We start from the raw sequence: 16,811 nt of genomic DNA on the forward strand, positions 1-16,811 counted from the left end.
CAATAATTGGTTACTTTCTAATTCATATCAAGACCACTGCCCTTACTAGAAGATCTTTCAAATAAATGCCACTTTGTTCAAGTTCCCACAAGAAAAATCAAATTGACCTGCATATGCTCTTCATTGTTGATTTTACCTGAATGCAAGCGTTGCTACATTAATGACCAAGGGAAAGTACTTTGGGATTTTGCTTAGAACAGCAATGGTTGTAAACTTTAATTCATCTCATGCTGGATGTTGTGAATTAAATAAAATACATATTGACAAAACTTAATATATCTTTTAACTATATAACAAAAAAATAAATAACAACCCTAATCCTATCAGTTACATTTCAAACCTCTAAGAAAACAGTAATGAGATTTATGTAAAAGGCAATTATGCTATGAATGATATGTTACACAGGACTTAATCTAACTTATACTTTAAAAATTAACTGAAGGTACGCCTGGGTGGCTCAGTCGCTTGAGCGTCTGACTTCAGTTCAGGTCATTATCTCACAGTTCGTGAGTTCAGGCCCCGCATGGGGCTCTGTGCTGACAGCTCAGAGCCTGGAGCCTGTTTCAGATTGTGTGTGTGTGTGTGTGTGTGTCTCTCTCTCTCTCTCTCTCTCTGCCCCTCCCCCGCTCGCGCTCTGTCTCCCTCTGTATCAAAAATTAAAAAATAAAATAAAAATAATAAATAAAAATTAACTGAAATATATTTTTAAATAAGTAATAATATGGAATTAGTGTTTTACAAATATTTCACAACATATTTTGTAAACTTGCCTGTTGACAGTGCCAAAGTGTTACAAATTTTATTGTGAAATGTTACATAAAAATGGAAGATCAATAATAAACCATACTTCATATCATTTCAATATGTCCACTGCTTTCCTCTGAGCTTACGTTTGTCCTGTTAAAACTAACAAAACATATTTATCAACTCATCTGTGCATTATTACATCTGGGTAAAATGGAATTGACATTTTTTAACATCTCAGACGACTTATTTCCTGTTTTCACAAGGGTAGAGAGAAAACTCTGTTCAAGTTACTTCCCTGCTTAAAAACCTTACAGTGAGGGGCACCTGAGTGGCTCTGTCTGTTAAGCAGCTGACCTCAGCTCAGGTCATGACTTCATCTCAGGTTATGATCTCACCGTTAGTGAGCTCCAGCCTTGCATTGCTGTCAGCACAGAGCCTGCTTCAGATCCTTTCCCTCTCTCTGCCCCTCTCCCACTCATTTACACTCACGCATGTTCTCTCTCCCTCTCTCTCTCTCTCTCTCTCTCTCTCTCAAAAATAAAGTAAAAAACCTTATAGTGGATCCCAAATAGCCTCAGGATGAACACAGAATTTGTTAGCTTTCAGAAGCTTGCCTTAGCTGATCCATGTAGCTTCCCCCACCTCTCCAAAATCACCCCTCTCCACCCACACAACTAAAGTACTAATGAAACTTTGTTTCTAGAAAACTTCTTTACAAGATGACAGAATCAAATAGCATCCCCCTACTAACACCCGCACATACAAAATTAGCCAAGAAAAAAATCTCAATCTTTCTGTACTTAGTCTTTTCTCTGCTTCCTTTCTCAAGTGAGGCTGTCCACATTTGATGTCTCCACCTTCCTTCTTTATATTCAATTCCTTAAAACACTGCATGCTAGCTTAGGTCCACTCCAGTGAAACTATTCTCCCTAAATTCACAGATAATCTCTTATTCTAAAAATTGGACCCTTGTTTAACCTCCTCATTCATTCTACTATATAGCTGGCATAACTCAGTAACTCAGGCCTCCATTCACCAAAGTCCCCTTCCTTGACCTCTGTGACACCAGTCCTTAGGAGTTTCCCTATCATCTCCTTGGTATTCCTTTTCAGTCTGCCTCAAATTCCTCTTCCACTTGTCCCTTAAATATTCCCTAAAGTTCCATCTGTGGTCTCTTCACACTTTCTCCCTGGACATTCCCATGAAGGATGATTTCATTCCCATCTCACGGCTTTAACTGATTATACTAGTGAAGAAAATTAGGCCATGTATAAGGAAGAAAACCAATTTCTGCTGCTAAATGTTGAGGGGCTGAAGGTGCACAGTATGTGTGCAGCTTCTGGGGTGCTGGTGAAGTTTTTTCTTGATGTGGGTATTTGGTCATGCTGGTGTGTTCAGTTAGTGAAAATTCACCAACCTGTACACATATGATATGGGCACTTTTCTTGCATGAATGTCATACTTCAATAAAGTTTTTTTTGGGGGGGGGCACAAGTGAATGAGGGACAGAGAGAGAAGAAGAGGAAGAAAGATAGAACTGGGGCTCACCCAAAGCAGGGCTCATGCTTACCCCAAGGGGGGCTTGAACTCATGAACCATGAGATCATGACCTGAGCCAAAGTCGGATGCTTAACCCACTAAGCCACCCAAGCACCCCTAAAGTTGTTTTTTTTTTAAGAGACAAAGAATGAGCTATACCTGAGTTCAGATGTGTGTGACATGTGTGACATGTGTGACTTGGCTTTCACAGCACTGGTTAAAGAATGACATAAAATATAAACAAAGGTGTCTGGCACAATGCTTGAAACACAGGTACCTTATGCTTAGAAGTGTTACTTCTCTTTCCCCATCCTTTCTTGATTTTGTACCTCCAGCCTAGAAACCTCCCTACACTCCCAGCCTAGCTCAAGAACGACATATCTGATTTCCTCTGAACATGCTCCATCTCTAGGTATGAATGGCACCTCAAACAGAACTCATCATCTTCTTCCTTACACCTCCTATCTGTTGTTCCTTCTGTAGTCCCTCCAAGGCTATGAATGAAACTTCTATCCATAATTACAGCCATCTTAAAAATTCTAATGTTTTCACATTTAAGTCACCAAGTCCTCTGTATTCTATATCCTAAGACATCTGCTGGACTGCCACTAGGGTAGAAACATGATGTATTATTACCACGGCTTACTTATTACAATAGCTTTCTAACATTTCTGTCTCACCCTTTACCCCACCTTCCATATTACTTCCAGAATGATTCTTCTAAAATGTACCTCAGATGATGCCACTTTTCTGCTTAAAATTGCTTCTCTCTCAGGTCAAGCTGTCATTCAAGGTCATTCTTGAAATAGCTCCTGTTTAACTAGCCAAACGTATCTGGCAGCCTATCTTACACCTATTCTACAGCATATCCAGTCATACCAAACTTTCTTATAGTTCACCGAATATAGCATACTCCTTAATACTTTCCTGCTTCTGTACATGTTTCTCTCACTTCCTAGAATACTCTTTACTCTGTGCCCCCAACGAACTCAAATGTGGCTAATGCTTATTTCTTGTTTAATAAACATCCTCTTAGGAATATCTCCTGAGAATATCATAGCCCTATGCTGGATTCATGCCTCTTTTCAGAATTCCCATGCACCTTCTACATACGCATAGTGCTTGTTTCCTAGCAAGGTAACATGAGTTCCCTCATGTGATTGCTTCAGCTGCACATAAACTTAAAAAAAAAACAACAAAAAAACGGGACCAATAGTTGAGTCCCATCTGGAAAGTAAAGTCCTGGTGGGCAGAGACTGCATTGTTATTCAGATCTGATTCAGGAGGATCAAGGTAAGCTGACAAAGAGAGACAGTTAACATTTCTTTCATTTTTTTTTAAGTTTATTTATTTATTTTGAGAAAGAAGGAGAGCAAGAGCATGTGAGCTTGAGGGGGTTAGGGGCAGAAAGGGAGAGAAAGAATCCCAAGCAGGTTCCACACTGTCAGTGCAGAGCCTAATGCGGGGCTGGATCTTATGAACCATGAGATCAAGACCTGGGATGAAACCAAGAATCAGACGCTTAACCGACTGAGCCACTCAAGCACCCCAAACAGATCTACTCTCTACCCTTTCTGTCCTGCTGTGACCTAAGAGGCTGATCTCTAAAGAGTATATTATCTCATTTCCCTTGCCATCTGGACTCTAGTTGGGTTCTACAGAAAGGAGGCATCAGCTTATCAGATGGTAGGAATAGAGAGAAGATCTCTTCCCTGCTGGGCTTTCAGCCTCTATTTACAGGGGGTTTGACAGTGGCAGTGGCCCTCTTCATAAAATCTCAGGTCCAGGAGGGTGGTCTTTCTGCAATGACCATAGCACTCACCAGATTGTGGTAGATTGCCCCCTTTCCCCTTCAGAACTAAGAGGGGTAGGGGCGCCTGGGTGGCTCAGTCGGTTAAGTGTCCGACTTCAGCTCAGGTCACGACCTCGCGGTCCGTGGGTTCGAGCCCCACCTCGGGCTCTGAGCTGATGGCTCCAAGCCTGGAGCCTGCTTCCGGTTCTGTGTCTCCCTCTCTCTCTGTCCCTCCCCCGTTCATGCTCTCTCTCTGTCTCAAAAATAAATAAACGTTAAAAAAAATTTTTTTTTTTTTTAAAAGAACTAAGAGGGGTAAAGCTTCCCTTGTTGCTAACTCCTGGGTGTCCCTCCATCCCTGGTGGGTTTTAATCTTAAACATACTTGCTTTAAACTCTGTCCGGTTTTCCTTTTGAAGGAGCAATCCTGCTGGGGATCGAGCTATTACAAACACAGAAATAATTGGCAACTAACAGCATTTTTGCCAATGCTTGCTATGAGTTCTCTGGCTAATGATATACTCATCCTATGGAAAAGCATCAGCACCCTTTAATGTTTAATACAGACTTGCCTACACTCAAATCTTTTTGGTCCTGAATTTATAAATCCAACTCACTTACATAATTGACCCAGCACCAATTTGAATTCAAAATGAATTATTAAGTCATTTCCCAAGATGAACTCCTACCTAAAAACTATTCCCACTACATACACATACACACACATATATTGTGTGCATGTAATGTATTCAATGGTAAGAAACTTCACTTAAGTTTTTCCATTACAGTATTTCTAAATGAAAGAATAACCATATCAGTCTTTCAGTTTAAATCAAGATTTTAAAAATGCTAATTGAAATACTTTTAATAGCTTCATAATAACTACTACTGCTTAAATGCACTGAATAAAGCATAATCATCACATAATTTTAATCCAGTTATAAATGACAAGCAGCTCATGATGCTGTAAAAAAATGAACAAAGGAAATGTTTCTATTTTTCTAATATTTAGTACTATAGAAATGTACTATAGTACTATAGTACTAGACTCAGTATGGTTGTGCTGTTGCTCCTAGAGCACATGGAACTTTCCAGATGCCCTAGCCAAAAAAACCAACAAGTCATATGCTGGTTGGAAGACTCATAATTAGAGAAGAAAGTTTTTTTTGAGACATTACATATTCCTCATCTGTTTATTTCTGACTCTAAAATTTACTAAGGAAAGCAATTTATGCCAGATTACTTCACCTCTACATACAAGAAGAATGGAGAAAATGCTTTACCTGAAATTATAACCTGAGCGCCTAATTGGCATCTTCCTCTGACAAGCATTACATTCAAGTTGTTAAATCTCAGATACCACATAAAGAATTTGGATCTATCTGTGGAGTACTTTTGGTAGCTATATAATTCTGCCCACCTTTTTGGCAGATGTAAGATGCTTTCCTTAACGTCTCTCTTTTCTATTGCATCCCACCCCAACTAAAAATGATGGATATATGAGAAGAGAACTAACCAAACTCCCTCCCACTCCCCACCCTCACAACTCCCATTATTTTTCCCATTATTAAGCAATGAAACACTCAGGCAAAATGGTTAAAATTGGCACTGAAGGAAGAAATCTGAATTTGAATCCAGACGATGCAACTTACTAAGGCCTTGGACAAAGTATATAACTTCACTGAGACTCTGTTCATATGTAAAATGAAAATTATACCTACTTCATGAAGGTGCTAAGGATTTAAGCAAAAAAAAAAAAAAAAAAAGGCCAGACACAGAAAGACAAATATTGCATGGTTCCACTCATACACGTACCTACAGTAGTCAAATTCATGTGACAAAAAATAGAATGGTGGTTGCCAGAGGCTGGTGGAAGGGGAAGTGGGTAGTTATTTAATAGGTAGAGTTTCAGTTTGGGGCGATGAAAAAGTTCTAGAGGTGGATGGTGGTGATGGTTGCATAACAATGTGAACGTGCCATTAAAACGTACACCTAAAACTTGTTAAAACGGTAAATTTTATGTTGTACTATTTTATCACGATAAAAAAGAAAACAACAAGGGAATAGTCTATCATTAATCCATATCAAGACTTTCCCTTCCTTATTACAGATGTTCCCTTTCTCTATTGCTATTCCAGCTCTCCAAATCAAAACTAACTGGTAAAGGAATAGAGAAGAGTTCCTTGATCAAAGAGCCTAAACGTTCATAAATTAGAAATCCAACCTACCCCAAATTCCAAACCAACTTCCATAACAAAAGCATAAGGATTCAAACCAAAATCGGATTTTATTTATAATGTAGCATTCTTGGAGTTAAATAATTGTGTAAGATTGTGTTTAACTCATACTATAACAATATTTTTCATTTAACCAAACTACTGACATATACTTTTAACTATTATCTAATCCATGATTCTAGGTTTAATCAAACCCATACATAAGCCTTCTTAAAATATACATTAATCTCTCATTTTAAAAGAGGTAGCCATAGTATAATAAAAGAAACACTGACCCTGGAACCAAAAGAAAATCTAAATATGCCTCACTTCTCCCACATCTCTATTACCCTACCTGAGTAAGAATTTCTACCTATAAATATCAAGAGTCAATGAGAATTATCATCTATTTCACAGAATTATTATGAGACTTCAATAAAATATTGTATATTAAAATACCTTGAAACTATAAAGTATAATTCTGTTTATATTATTAAATTTGTTGAAATAACAAGAAAAGGAGATTATTCTCCTTATTAATTGAAAATTCATATTAAAAATTCATATTAAAAATACACACATTTCTCTGAGTAATACAATAGGTAGTCTCCTATAGTCCCGAAATTCACAAAATGACCACTAAATTCCCACATTACAGAAAACTCTTCTTTAGAAATTACCTCACAATACTGGTACCAAATATTAGAATATTGAAAAGAAAATAAACCAGATATAGTGACATCCTGTTATGATATTTTTATAATTGGTTACATCCTGAATCCATTTATTCCACAAATACCTAATCAGAATTCCAAGCACTATGCTAAGCAGTAGGAATACACCTGAGAAGATGACACTGTGGCTCTTGGCCTCAGAGAGGTTCCAATCTAACCTGGAGAGGAGACATTAAACAAAACATCATACAAATAATTCATTAATTTATGATGGATGTGAAAAGGAAAAGGAGAGGTTGCATAAATAAGAGGGTCTAATCCAACCTGGGAAATTTATGGGAAATAATTACACCAGTTGTACCATCCTTTCCCAAAACGATAGGTTTTAAGTGTTTAATAAATCTTTGCTATTTCTATCAACATTATTATAAAAGCCATATGCTCCACTGTTCTTATTAGAACAAGTACATCCCTGCGTTCAGGAAATGAAAGACAGTCAATCTTATTAGCTAGGAAAGCCCAGAAAAACTAGACCCACCATCCAATTCCTCAGTAAAAAACAAAGCCAGGCTCTAGGAAGCAGCGGTTCTTTTTCCAAATTTGACTAATATTTTATAAATCTTTGATTAATTATGCTGATGCTAAAAGATTTCCTCAATTATTAGACCTATCTGAAATGCTCTAACCCTTAAACTTCTCATGACTGATACTTTAAATATTACTCAGGACCCTACTTAAATGTCTCCTTCTCTAAGAACCTTCCCCTGACTACCAAGTCTAACATCGCCTCCCACTCACAGTCTATATTACCCTACTTTATTACTTTTTTTTTTTAGCTCCTTTGACTATCTGAAGTTGCCTACCACATTTATTTACTTGTTTATTATTATATGTTTTTCCTTCAACCTTGAAGGTAAGACCCATGAAAGGGGGACCCATTGTATTTTCTCCATATCCTCAAGATACATCTTCCTGGCCAAAGATCTACAGTTTTGTTTAGGCAGTTCAGGCACAATGGAGACAAGGTTTCCGATTCAGAGGATGAAGATAACCTATTTAAGCCAATTATAATAATCCCATGACCTTTGCCAGTAATTGGTTTAAAGTAGGGGTAGGAAATGTTGCAATTCTCTTCCATATGGCCTAAGAAGATATCTGCTAAGTAACTTTAAGGTTTTCTTCCTTAATTAATTAGACACAAGGAAAAACCTTACCCTTCTTCCCGCCTTTGACTTGGCTGCACCAGGAAGTGATACTGGGAATGTGGTGCAGGGATGTTGTGTTGATTGGAGGGAAACAATGAGGAATGATAAAGAAAATGATCCCTGATATTCTTGAGGCACTGAATCAACTCTGAAACTACCTCTTCCAGACATCCTGGTATGTGAGATTTATTTTTAAACCCTGATCAATTAAACCATTTTCTATCTCCTGTCTTAATACCTGCCGCCAAAAGCATGACAAACTCTTAAGCCTCTGTTTCTTCTGTAACATTAACAGAAAATAGCACCTAGAATCTAGTGGATTCTTCGAGGGATTAAATGACACAATGCAAGTAAAAGGCCAAAACAAACAAAATACGCAAATGATAGCACTGCTGTCATTGTTAATAATAAAAAAATAACTTTCTATGGCAAAATTCCACAAGCTCTTCATGAAGTATTTAGGATTTTATTTTACAGAAAACATTTATTTTAATCCTGTTTAAATAAAATCAAGTTTAATAGAATAATGAATTTACCTAGCTTTCTTCTATCAGTGAAGTAGCTTTGGTTCTTTCTCAAGCTTGAAGTAGGTAAATAAAAGAAGATTCAAGCCAAATATCAGATCACTAAAAAAAAATAACCATATCAATTTCAGGCAAGAGCCTGTTTTGAGCACCAACTCCTCTCTGAGCTTACATGGACAGAGCCACATATAACTTTTCATCTACTATTCTTACCTTCACAAATATTTCATCAGTATTATCATATGGTTTAGATTATACTAATTAATAATTAAACTATATTAGTTATTGGGGTGTCTAGGTGGGTCAGTAGGTTAAGCATCTGCTAGATTTCAGCTCAAGTCATTATCTCACGATTCATGAGATGGAGCCCCACATCGGGGTCTGTGCCAACAGTGTGGAGCTTGCTTGGGATTCTCTCTTGCCCTCTCTCTCTGTCCCTCCCCCACTCATTCTCTCTCCCTCCCTCTCTCTCTCTCTCTCTCTCCCCCTCAGTCCCTCTCTCTGTCTCTCTCAATAAACAAATTTTATTTTAAAACTATAATAGGTATTAAAACTGTCTTATACTTACAATTACAAAAAAATCCTTAAAAATAGGGAAAAAAGGATAAAATATTATACATCAGTCTCTACAATTTTTTCTGTGCCGAACTATTTATATGATATTCCATGAAGCAAAATTAATGCAGATCAAAAACAGGAGATTGCCAGGTCATTGGTTCAAGCTCACTCCAGCTGAATTGTGATGTGAAATGCTATGATGGCTCATTACTGCTGGAAAGCTGTTTAGGTCCTAAATGAAATAGAATCATCAAAATTCTTAAAGTAAAATGTGAGAGTAGTTTCATGACTACTAAAAGTGACACCAACTGAAGTTTCTCTTTTAAAGATGAACAAGAAATGAATATTAATTCTTTCATTGCGTCGGAACTGTCCAGGTGTTTCTGAGTCCAGATAAATTTTTAGTTGTGTCAATATTCCAATAACGTTATTAGCTCCACTTTTCAAAAATCTTTAACTATTAACTTACTCTAACAAAAATTACCAGTTACCCATTATGACCAACCATAAATTTGGACAGCCTGCAAAGCTATTAAAAGTCACCTGGAAAAACCCTATTATTCCCTGGCTGGACCATTTTTCCACCTGTTTTTCAATGTCCTCACACAGTGAATAAGATAAACAGTTTGGGGGAGGTAAGAATAGCTTCTACTATTACTCTACCATTACTGAAAACAAGACATAAATTTTGATGGACCACTCTTCAGATCATTTTGGTAGTACACATAGGATTTTGGTATAACAGTCAAATAACTTTCACAGTCCTAGTCATATGAAGTTATACACAGATGTTAACAAAACCTTACATGAATAGATGTTAAATATGTAAAATATATACAAAATTGGATAAGTAAATTTTAAAATCTAAATCCAAGCACTTATTTTTTATTCCAAACTCTCTTCAGGTATTAACAAATATATCTTATTCTATTGCTCCAATGCTATTTTAAGTCCTTCCCTAGGGAAACAATAAGTTATTAATAAAATTAATATTTTAGCATGTTTACAGAGGTTCACGTATTACAATTACAAACTAACGTCACCAGCATGCAAATGTTTCATCATTCCCATACCAATGTCAAAGCAATAATGTACATTATCCTAATAGAGAATATCACTACATATTTCAAAAATAAAATTATAATTATCTTCAATACATATTTTTAAGCTATATATTCTGAGAAGTACGATCTTCTAAATCCAGTACATTAACCCTCAATCCTAAGCCCCAACATTAATGTAACAGTTGTGATCTCTATGGAAAAAAAAGATTCTAAATTCAAAATTATTTTTTCCCAAAGTTTACTTTTAACTCTAACCTATTGGGTTGAAATGTTAATAAACCGCAACCCAGGTATTTCAACCCCTACCCACAGAATGTGTTTTAATTTTAAAACAACATAATTCTCTTTTCTAGTAATAATTGAGAATGTGAGACACATTTGGTCCACTACTGCAGAGCAACTAAAATTTAACGATGTTTTCATCCTGATTTGGTTTTATATGGCGAACTGGTTCTAAAGACTGGGAATAAACTTTTCACGTTGCAGTGAAAACATACATTACAACATTAATACTATTTCTAAGAGCCAAAATAAATTTCTGGATAAACAATACTAAATTTTAACTCTCAACATCTTACATATTTTTTTCTTTAGGTTTGTTCCTTCAAAAATTGGTTTTTAGATTTTCCTACAATAATGGAAAAGAGATCAATCAAAAGAAAAATTCTCATAGGTATCTGGAAGAAACACCCTGAGGATTGGGAAGGGGGAGTCAATAAAATACAGAAAATTTCAGTCCCCAAAAGGCTTGATTGAACTATGTTAACTGGCCATCAATCAAGTTTCTGAAGAGATTTGTATAACTTCACTTGTCTTAACTTTATTTCTGTCAGAAAGGAAGAAAGAAAAAAAAAGTTTATAATTTTTTTAGGGGAGTAACAAAAAAAAAAAGAGGGGAATAAAATCATGCTGCAGATACTAACTCCTATAAACACTTCACTATATGGAGCAGTATTTAAATGTTCATTAGACTTTAACCACTTAAAAATGAGCACATGGTATTTGTTTCTTGGTATATTCAACTAAAAAAAGATTCATAATTGAAAAACCAAAGTTACTTTTCAGACAGAGACTCAGGTTAGATGCATAGTTTGATTTCTGTAGTTTCTCACAAGTTTACTTAATATGATGTCATTGTTTGGTATGTGCATCTTATGTTCAACTTTGCTTTATAGAAGATTCATCTCTGTTCTATTATATAATTTTATAAGATAAAATTAGTTTACGAAGAGAGTAGTATCACTACTCATCTATTTACAGGTGCCAGTTATTCTTTTAGTGGCAATGTGGCATACAGTGGGGCTTAAAGCTCAGTAACATTTCATACACCAATTGTTCACAGCTACGTGTTATCTCAAAACTTGAATGGTAAAACAAAATTCCTAGATGAAAAAAAAAATGAACAAGCGTCTTTCATTATTTTAGGTTTCCAACTTTTTACTCTTAAAATTTCTATGCCTTGCCCAGTCTGTTAAAATGGAAGTTATAAGCATCAAGGTGCACCTAAGGTTGAGAATTCATATGTGATTAAATTTCTAAAGTGTGTTATATATGATTATGTAATACTGTTCTCTAAACCTGTAGCATCCTACCCGAGATCAGGAAGGCAATCTGGTACACTGAAAAATGTATCTTTCAGCTTTAAGCACAGGTTCTAAAGTTAGAGAAATCGTTGTTGGAAATCCAACTAGCAATGTGTCCCTGGGTCTTCTTATTTAATTAAAAACAAAACAAAACAAAAAACACTACTATGTTGCAGAATTGTTGGGAGAATTAGAGAAAATATACAAAAAGCGCCAAGCACAGCGACAGGCACATAGAAAAAGAAATAAATAATAATTACTGTTTTGTTGCCACTGGCTATTTTTGAAATACAACTAACCTAGAGAATGTGGAACTCAAACTTTCAAAGTCCCTATTTTGGAGGTCACTGAAATAATTTTTTTTTTCCACACTGAAAGAAATTCCTTTGAGTCTAACATCTTCATTTATTCAACAGTATTTATTTGGTGCTTCAGACATATGAAAGCATTATTCTTAATGTCAAGGATACCTCAGAGAAGAAATTAGAAGCATCATCCCTTGCCCTCAAAAAACTTACATTTTAGAGGAAGCCAGACATTAGGCAAGCAATTACATAGTTACTTAATTACAATTGTGATCAGTGTTACAAAGAAAGCCTGCTAAAGTGGGAAATGACCTAACAGGATCAGAATTTAAATTTCTATACAAACATCCCACCTCCCACCAAGGGTTTTCAATCACTCCATCTACAATTAAACCTAATCAAAATCTTTGTATAGACATGATCTGTCCCATCTTTCAAACAACAAAATAAACAATTAACCTGATTCTGGCCATTTTTATGTTCAGAACTATATACTGAAACTATACCTGCTATATAAAACCTACAAATTAATTTCAAGTATTCCACATAGTGGGTTCTTAATGAAAGAGAAAGCAAAGATATAATAAGCAGTTGTCAGCTATTAGGCCATGAACTCATTAGAAAATGCATTTCCTGACACATTACAAAACCAGTATTTTCATATACATCCCATTATTCATTTTAACTCATTTTTTAGGATGTTTTTATTAAAATACTTACATATTTATTACTGAAAAACAAATTATGTCTGTGATTTTTAAGATCAGAACAATTCTAATTTCCTTACTAAAAGAGAACTCTTCTTTGCTCAGGTACCTTTTAAATATGCCACCTTATGTTTTATTTTTAATCTGGTAATATCCACTTTAAAGACAACTTCAAGATTCTTATCTTCAGAAGTTAGCACACTGTTGTAGAACAGTGCCATTAAAGTCCCAAGTGAATAATAATAAAGGGGAAAACTGAGAGATCAAATCAATGCTCTCATCAAAATGAAACTAAGTTTATTGTATGAAATAGAATCTACCTCAACGTTTGTCTTAGATTTAAACAGCGTTCACCCAGAAATTAATGCAACAACAATTAACTCAGAGCAGTCATTGTCAGTTCCCCAAAAGTGGCCTCTTCATCTATATATAGTTCATAAGGCAAGCTAGTCCAGGATTCCTGCTGCCAATTGTAATGAATGGAAGAAACATATTTAAATCAAATAGCACCATCTAGCAGAACCCTCACCACTTTGCTTACAAGAGTAGATGTTACTTGGTGTTCAGTTTGGTAGATTGGACAGCAAAAGTGGCAATTATTTTTCATGGCAGAATCACAGAATTAGGCTAGAAAGGACCACAAATACGTCACATTCTCATTTTTATCTCAGATAATATTTTTTTTTTACAAAGTTATCAGGATACAGATTAGATTCAACTATTCCTGGAAACCTAACTAAAATCCAACATTACTTTGACTCTGAAATTCAACCACCCCGAAAGGTCTCAATACAGTTCAATTCCTTCACTCTCAGTAATATGAGATCCCAATACTCTGTAATCATTAAAACATCTTGTTTTTATCTTTTCAGGTCTATTACAACCAAATGATTAATGCACATAAATTGGGCTGTTATTTCAAAACTTAAGTTCTAGTAACTGCTATTTCTTAACAAGGCTAGAATACTGTCTTTTGTATTTTTCATGGCACATCAACTAAATTCTAAATCTATCTCCTCAGAAAATATCTCTGGAAAACAAAACAAAAGCAGCATCGCTCCGTTAATTTTGTTTGTTTTGCTACATCAAGGCCTGCCACCCCTAAATCCTACGGGAATTGTGTGTGTTGCTGCCAACACGAAGATTAGGAAACGTTCCCATCCCTAGGGCAAAAGAAACTTTCAGAAGCCTACTAACTCCCCAAAGCAAGGAGAGAAACTCGGTCGTCTCAGTTTTTGGTTTTTATTCAGGCAGCTACTTCCGAGCGCTAGGTAACCAAAGTAGCTCTTGAAAGATGCTCTCAGACTTTTCCCCCAGTCTGAACCCCCTCGGAAAGGCAGAGCGCGTTCAATGACAAGGATAAGCCTCAAACCTCAGAGTGGATGGAGGTGGTTACTGGGAGTCACTGATCTGCTGCACAGAAAAGAGGGGTTCTTCCTCAGTGGTCACAGTCACTATTCGCTCTCATTTTTAGTAACAACCAAATCACCGTTACAAGTACGTAAGAATAGCAGCAAACAGCCCTGCTTCGCAGTGTGCCGTGACGGTGGCATCCCGGGACGGGAGGGGTTCTCTTCTCGCAGGCCTCCTCTGGGCTCCCACCGGAGTTAACACCTGTGTCTCCCCACTCAACGCTTCTCCCCTTCCGGCAAATCCCTTTTCGGACCACTGCTCCTAGCGCACCCCCAGACAAACCTCCTCCCGCCGGCCGCTGCAGCTCACACAACTCTCACTCCACGCGCCCCACGACCACCGCCCCTCGGGGGCCGCCCCGCCCGGTGCCGAGGCAGCCGCGGCCCCCAGACGTTTGGAAGGGAGGCGGCAAGTCTCCAAAAAAAGTTCTCCAGCCGCCGCCACGGACTTGGGTCTGCTGCGACAGGCACAAACACCAGCCTGCTCCAGCAGATCCCACTTCTCGCCAGCACACTTTTCCTCCCCCAAGAACTCGGTCCTTCTTAGTCTCCCAAACTTCAGCGGCGCCCGACCACCCCGGTCCCGCTAAGCACGGGGCACCACGAACTCCCAGTCCCTCCGCGGGCTGGAAAAAGCCCGGACGCCCACCCAGCCCACGCCCGCACACGCCCTCCGCGCCCAGCGCGCGTCTCCGCGCCCTGCGGGGCCCCGCTCGGTCGCTCCGCTCCCGGCTTCCGCCCGCCGCGCGCCCGGCACCGCCGCCCTCGACTCGTCCGGCGATCCCGGCCCCAAATCCCGGCGCCGGAGCCCCGGCCGCAGCGCCCCTCGCGCTGCCTGCCCTGAGCCCAGCCCGCCGCTCCAAACACCCACATTCCCACCGCGAGCCCTCCTCCACGCAGCTGCCCCCTCCCGCCCCCTCCGCGACCCTCGGCAGCGCTCTGGGTCCCCCCAGCCCCGGACCCCAGCTCTAAAGTTACTTTGTGAGGAGGTGAACCCGTAGGTTATTTCCCCCAATCACCCAAACAAGTTTCCGTCCTCGGCACCAGCACCGCCACCGCCCCCCAGCACACTCGTTCCCTCCCGCCGGCAGCCCCCCAAGGCCGCCCGCCCCGCGCGAGCACCTCCTGGGAAACAGCCGCTCCCCGCACCGCACGCCCCCACCTCGCGTACCCCTCCCCCTGCCAGCCCACCCCCGGCTCTCCCCGGGCGGAGAGTGTCTGGGTCTGTGTGTCTCCAAGAGAGTGTGCGAGTGCGTGCGTGTGTGTGCGCGCGTGTGAAGGCGGAGGTGGGTGAGAAGCGGAGACACTTACTTCTCCCGGGCCTGGCTGTCGGACGGGACGGCGCTGCTGTTACTCTTGCCTTTGCCGTACATGCTTGTGCCGAGAGCAGCTCCCACTGTCACGCACCTGTCAACCCATCACAGCCTCCCCGGGAACAGCCCCGTCCCCATGGCGACCCACGCAGCCACCCCCACTATTGGCCGCCCCACGCTAAAGCTCCGCCCCCTTCGCCCAGGCAACGCGCGAGACTGACAGGCCTCCTCCTCCCTCCGGCCTTCCGAAGCGCGCGGTGGCGGCTACAGCCTAAGCGGCAGTCTCCTCCCTCCTTCCCTCCCTCCCGGGTTCCCTCCCTCCTTCCCTCTCCGCTCTCCTCCCTCCTCCCGCTCTCTTTCCCCCCTCCCCCCTCCGAACCCCGGCGCAAGGGGGGAATTAGAAACTGCTCTAGAAGGATTTTAAACAACTGGCTGTTCTCTCTGCCGCCGCCCCTCCCCCCGCGCCGCCCGCGCTCGGCTCCTCACTGGAGAGAAGGCGCCGGGAGGAGGGGAAAGTGCGGCCTGGAATCGCTGGTAGGAGCCGGCGGAGCTGGAGCTGTGGCGGCCCCAGACTTTGGGGCGCCCGCCGAGTACACAGACAGACATACGGCCCCAGCTTTCGTGGGAGCCCCCACCAGCCCCCTCCTGCTCCTCTCCTGTCTGTGACCCCGCGCCAGTACCCTGGATTGACCTCTACAGCCCTCAGCCGTTCTCCCTGGGGTGTCGACCCCCCTCCCCCGTCCCCCCACCACGCCCTGCTCCCAGAGGGCCGCAGGCAGGGGACACACGCGCAGTTCCCTGAACCTTCTGTTTGAGCGACCCAGAGCGTCTCGCTTTCCCTCCTGGGTAGAGATTGTCCCTCCCGCCCTCGGCGGGCGCCGCTGGGGTGGCGTCGCCTCGCCCCCGGGGCCGCACCCTGCTTCCCTGGGGAACACCCTGCCTCAGGCCTGCCTCCCCTCTTTAGAGGTGAGCCTCCCCCTCCCAAAATGGCCCAGTGATTCCTGGGGACTCACTGGCCCCCTACCCTGGCCCCTGCACGGGACCCTCGAAGCTCTGTGGCACGCCGTGCTACAGCTCCCTTGCCAGAAATGCTGCAGAAAAGGGCCCCAGGCATTCCCACCTGGCCTGGTTTTCCAGTCTTGGTCGGTGATGCCTACTCATCCTAACCTTTGA

The 16,811-nt window shown here is 40.6% G+C and overlaps 2 protein-coding genes across 9 annotated transcripts in view; one reads left to right on the forward strand and one right to left on the reverse strand.

The window, feature by feature from the left end:
* Window positions 1–15,928, reverse strand: part of SSBP2 (single stranded DNA binding protein 2) — a 309,255-nt gene extending 293,327 nt beyond the window's left edge. The window contains exon 1 of one of the 6 annotated variants that reach the window (XM_053224507.1): window positions 15,637–15,928. In XM_053224507.1, the coding sequence (XP_053080482.1) occupies window positions 15,637–15,698 (62 nt within the window). In that variant the 5' untranslated portion in view covers window positions 15,699–15,928. The remainder of the gene's footprint in view (window positions 1–15,636) is intronic. The other 5 variants (XM_027038998.2, XM_027038986.2, XM_027039008.2 and 2 more) reach the window with 5 other exon arrangements.
* A 464-nt stretch (window positions 15,929–16,392) lies between these two features.
* The window catches only part of ATG10 (autophagy related 10), a 427,978-nt gene continuing 427,559 nt past the window's right edge, over window positions 16,393–16,811 (forward strand). For 2 of the 3 annotated variants that reach the window (XM_053224540.1, XM_053224550.1), the window contains exon 1: window positions 16,393–16,604. The gene's annotated coding sequence lies outside the window, so the exon portion shown is untranslated. The remainder of the gene's footprint in view (window positions 16,605–16,811) is intronic. The other variant, XM_053224556.1, reaches the window with a different exon arrangement.

The sequence above is a fragment of the Acinonyx jubatus genome, chromosome A1 (assembly GCF_027475565.1).
Source record: "Acinonyx jubatus isolate Ajub_Pintada_27869175 chromosome A1, VMU_Ajub_asm_v1.0, whole genome shotgun sequence".
NCBI lineage: Eukaryota > Metazoa > Chordata > Mammalia > Carnivora > Felidae > Acinonyx > Acinonyx jubatus.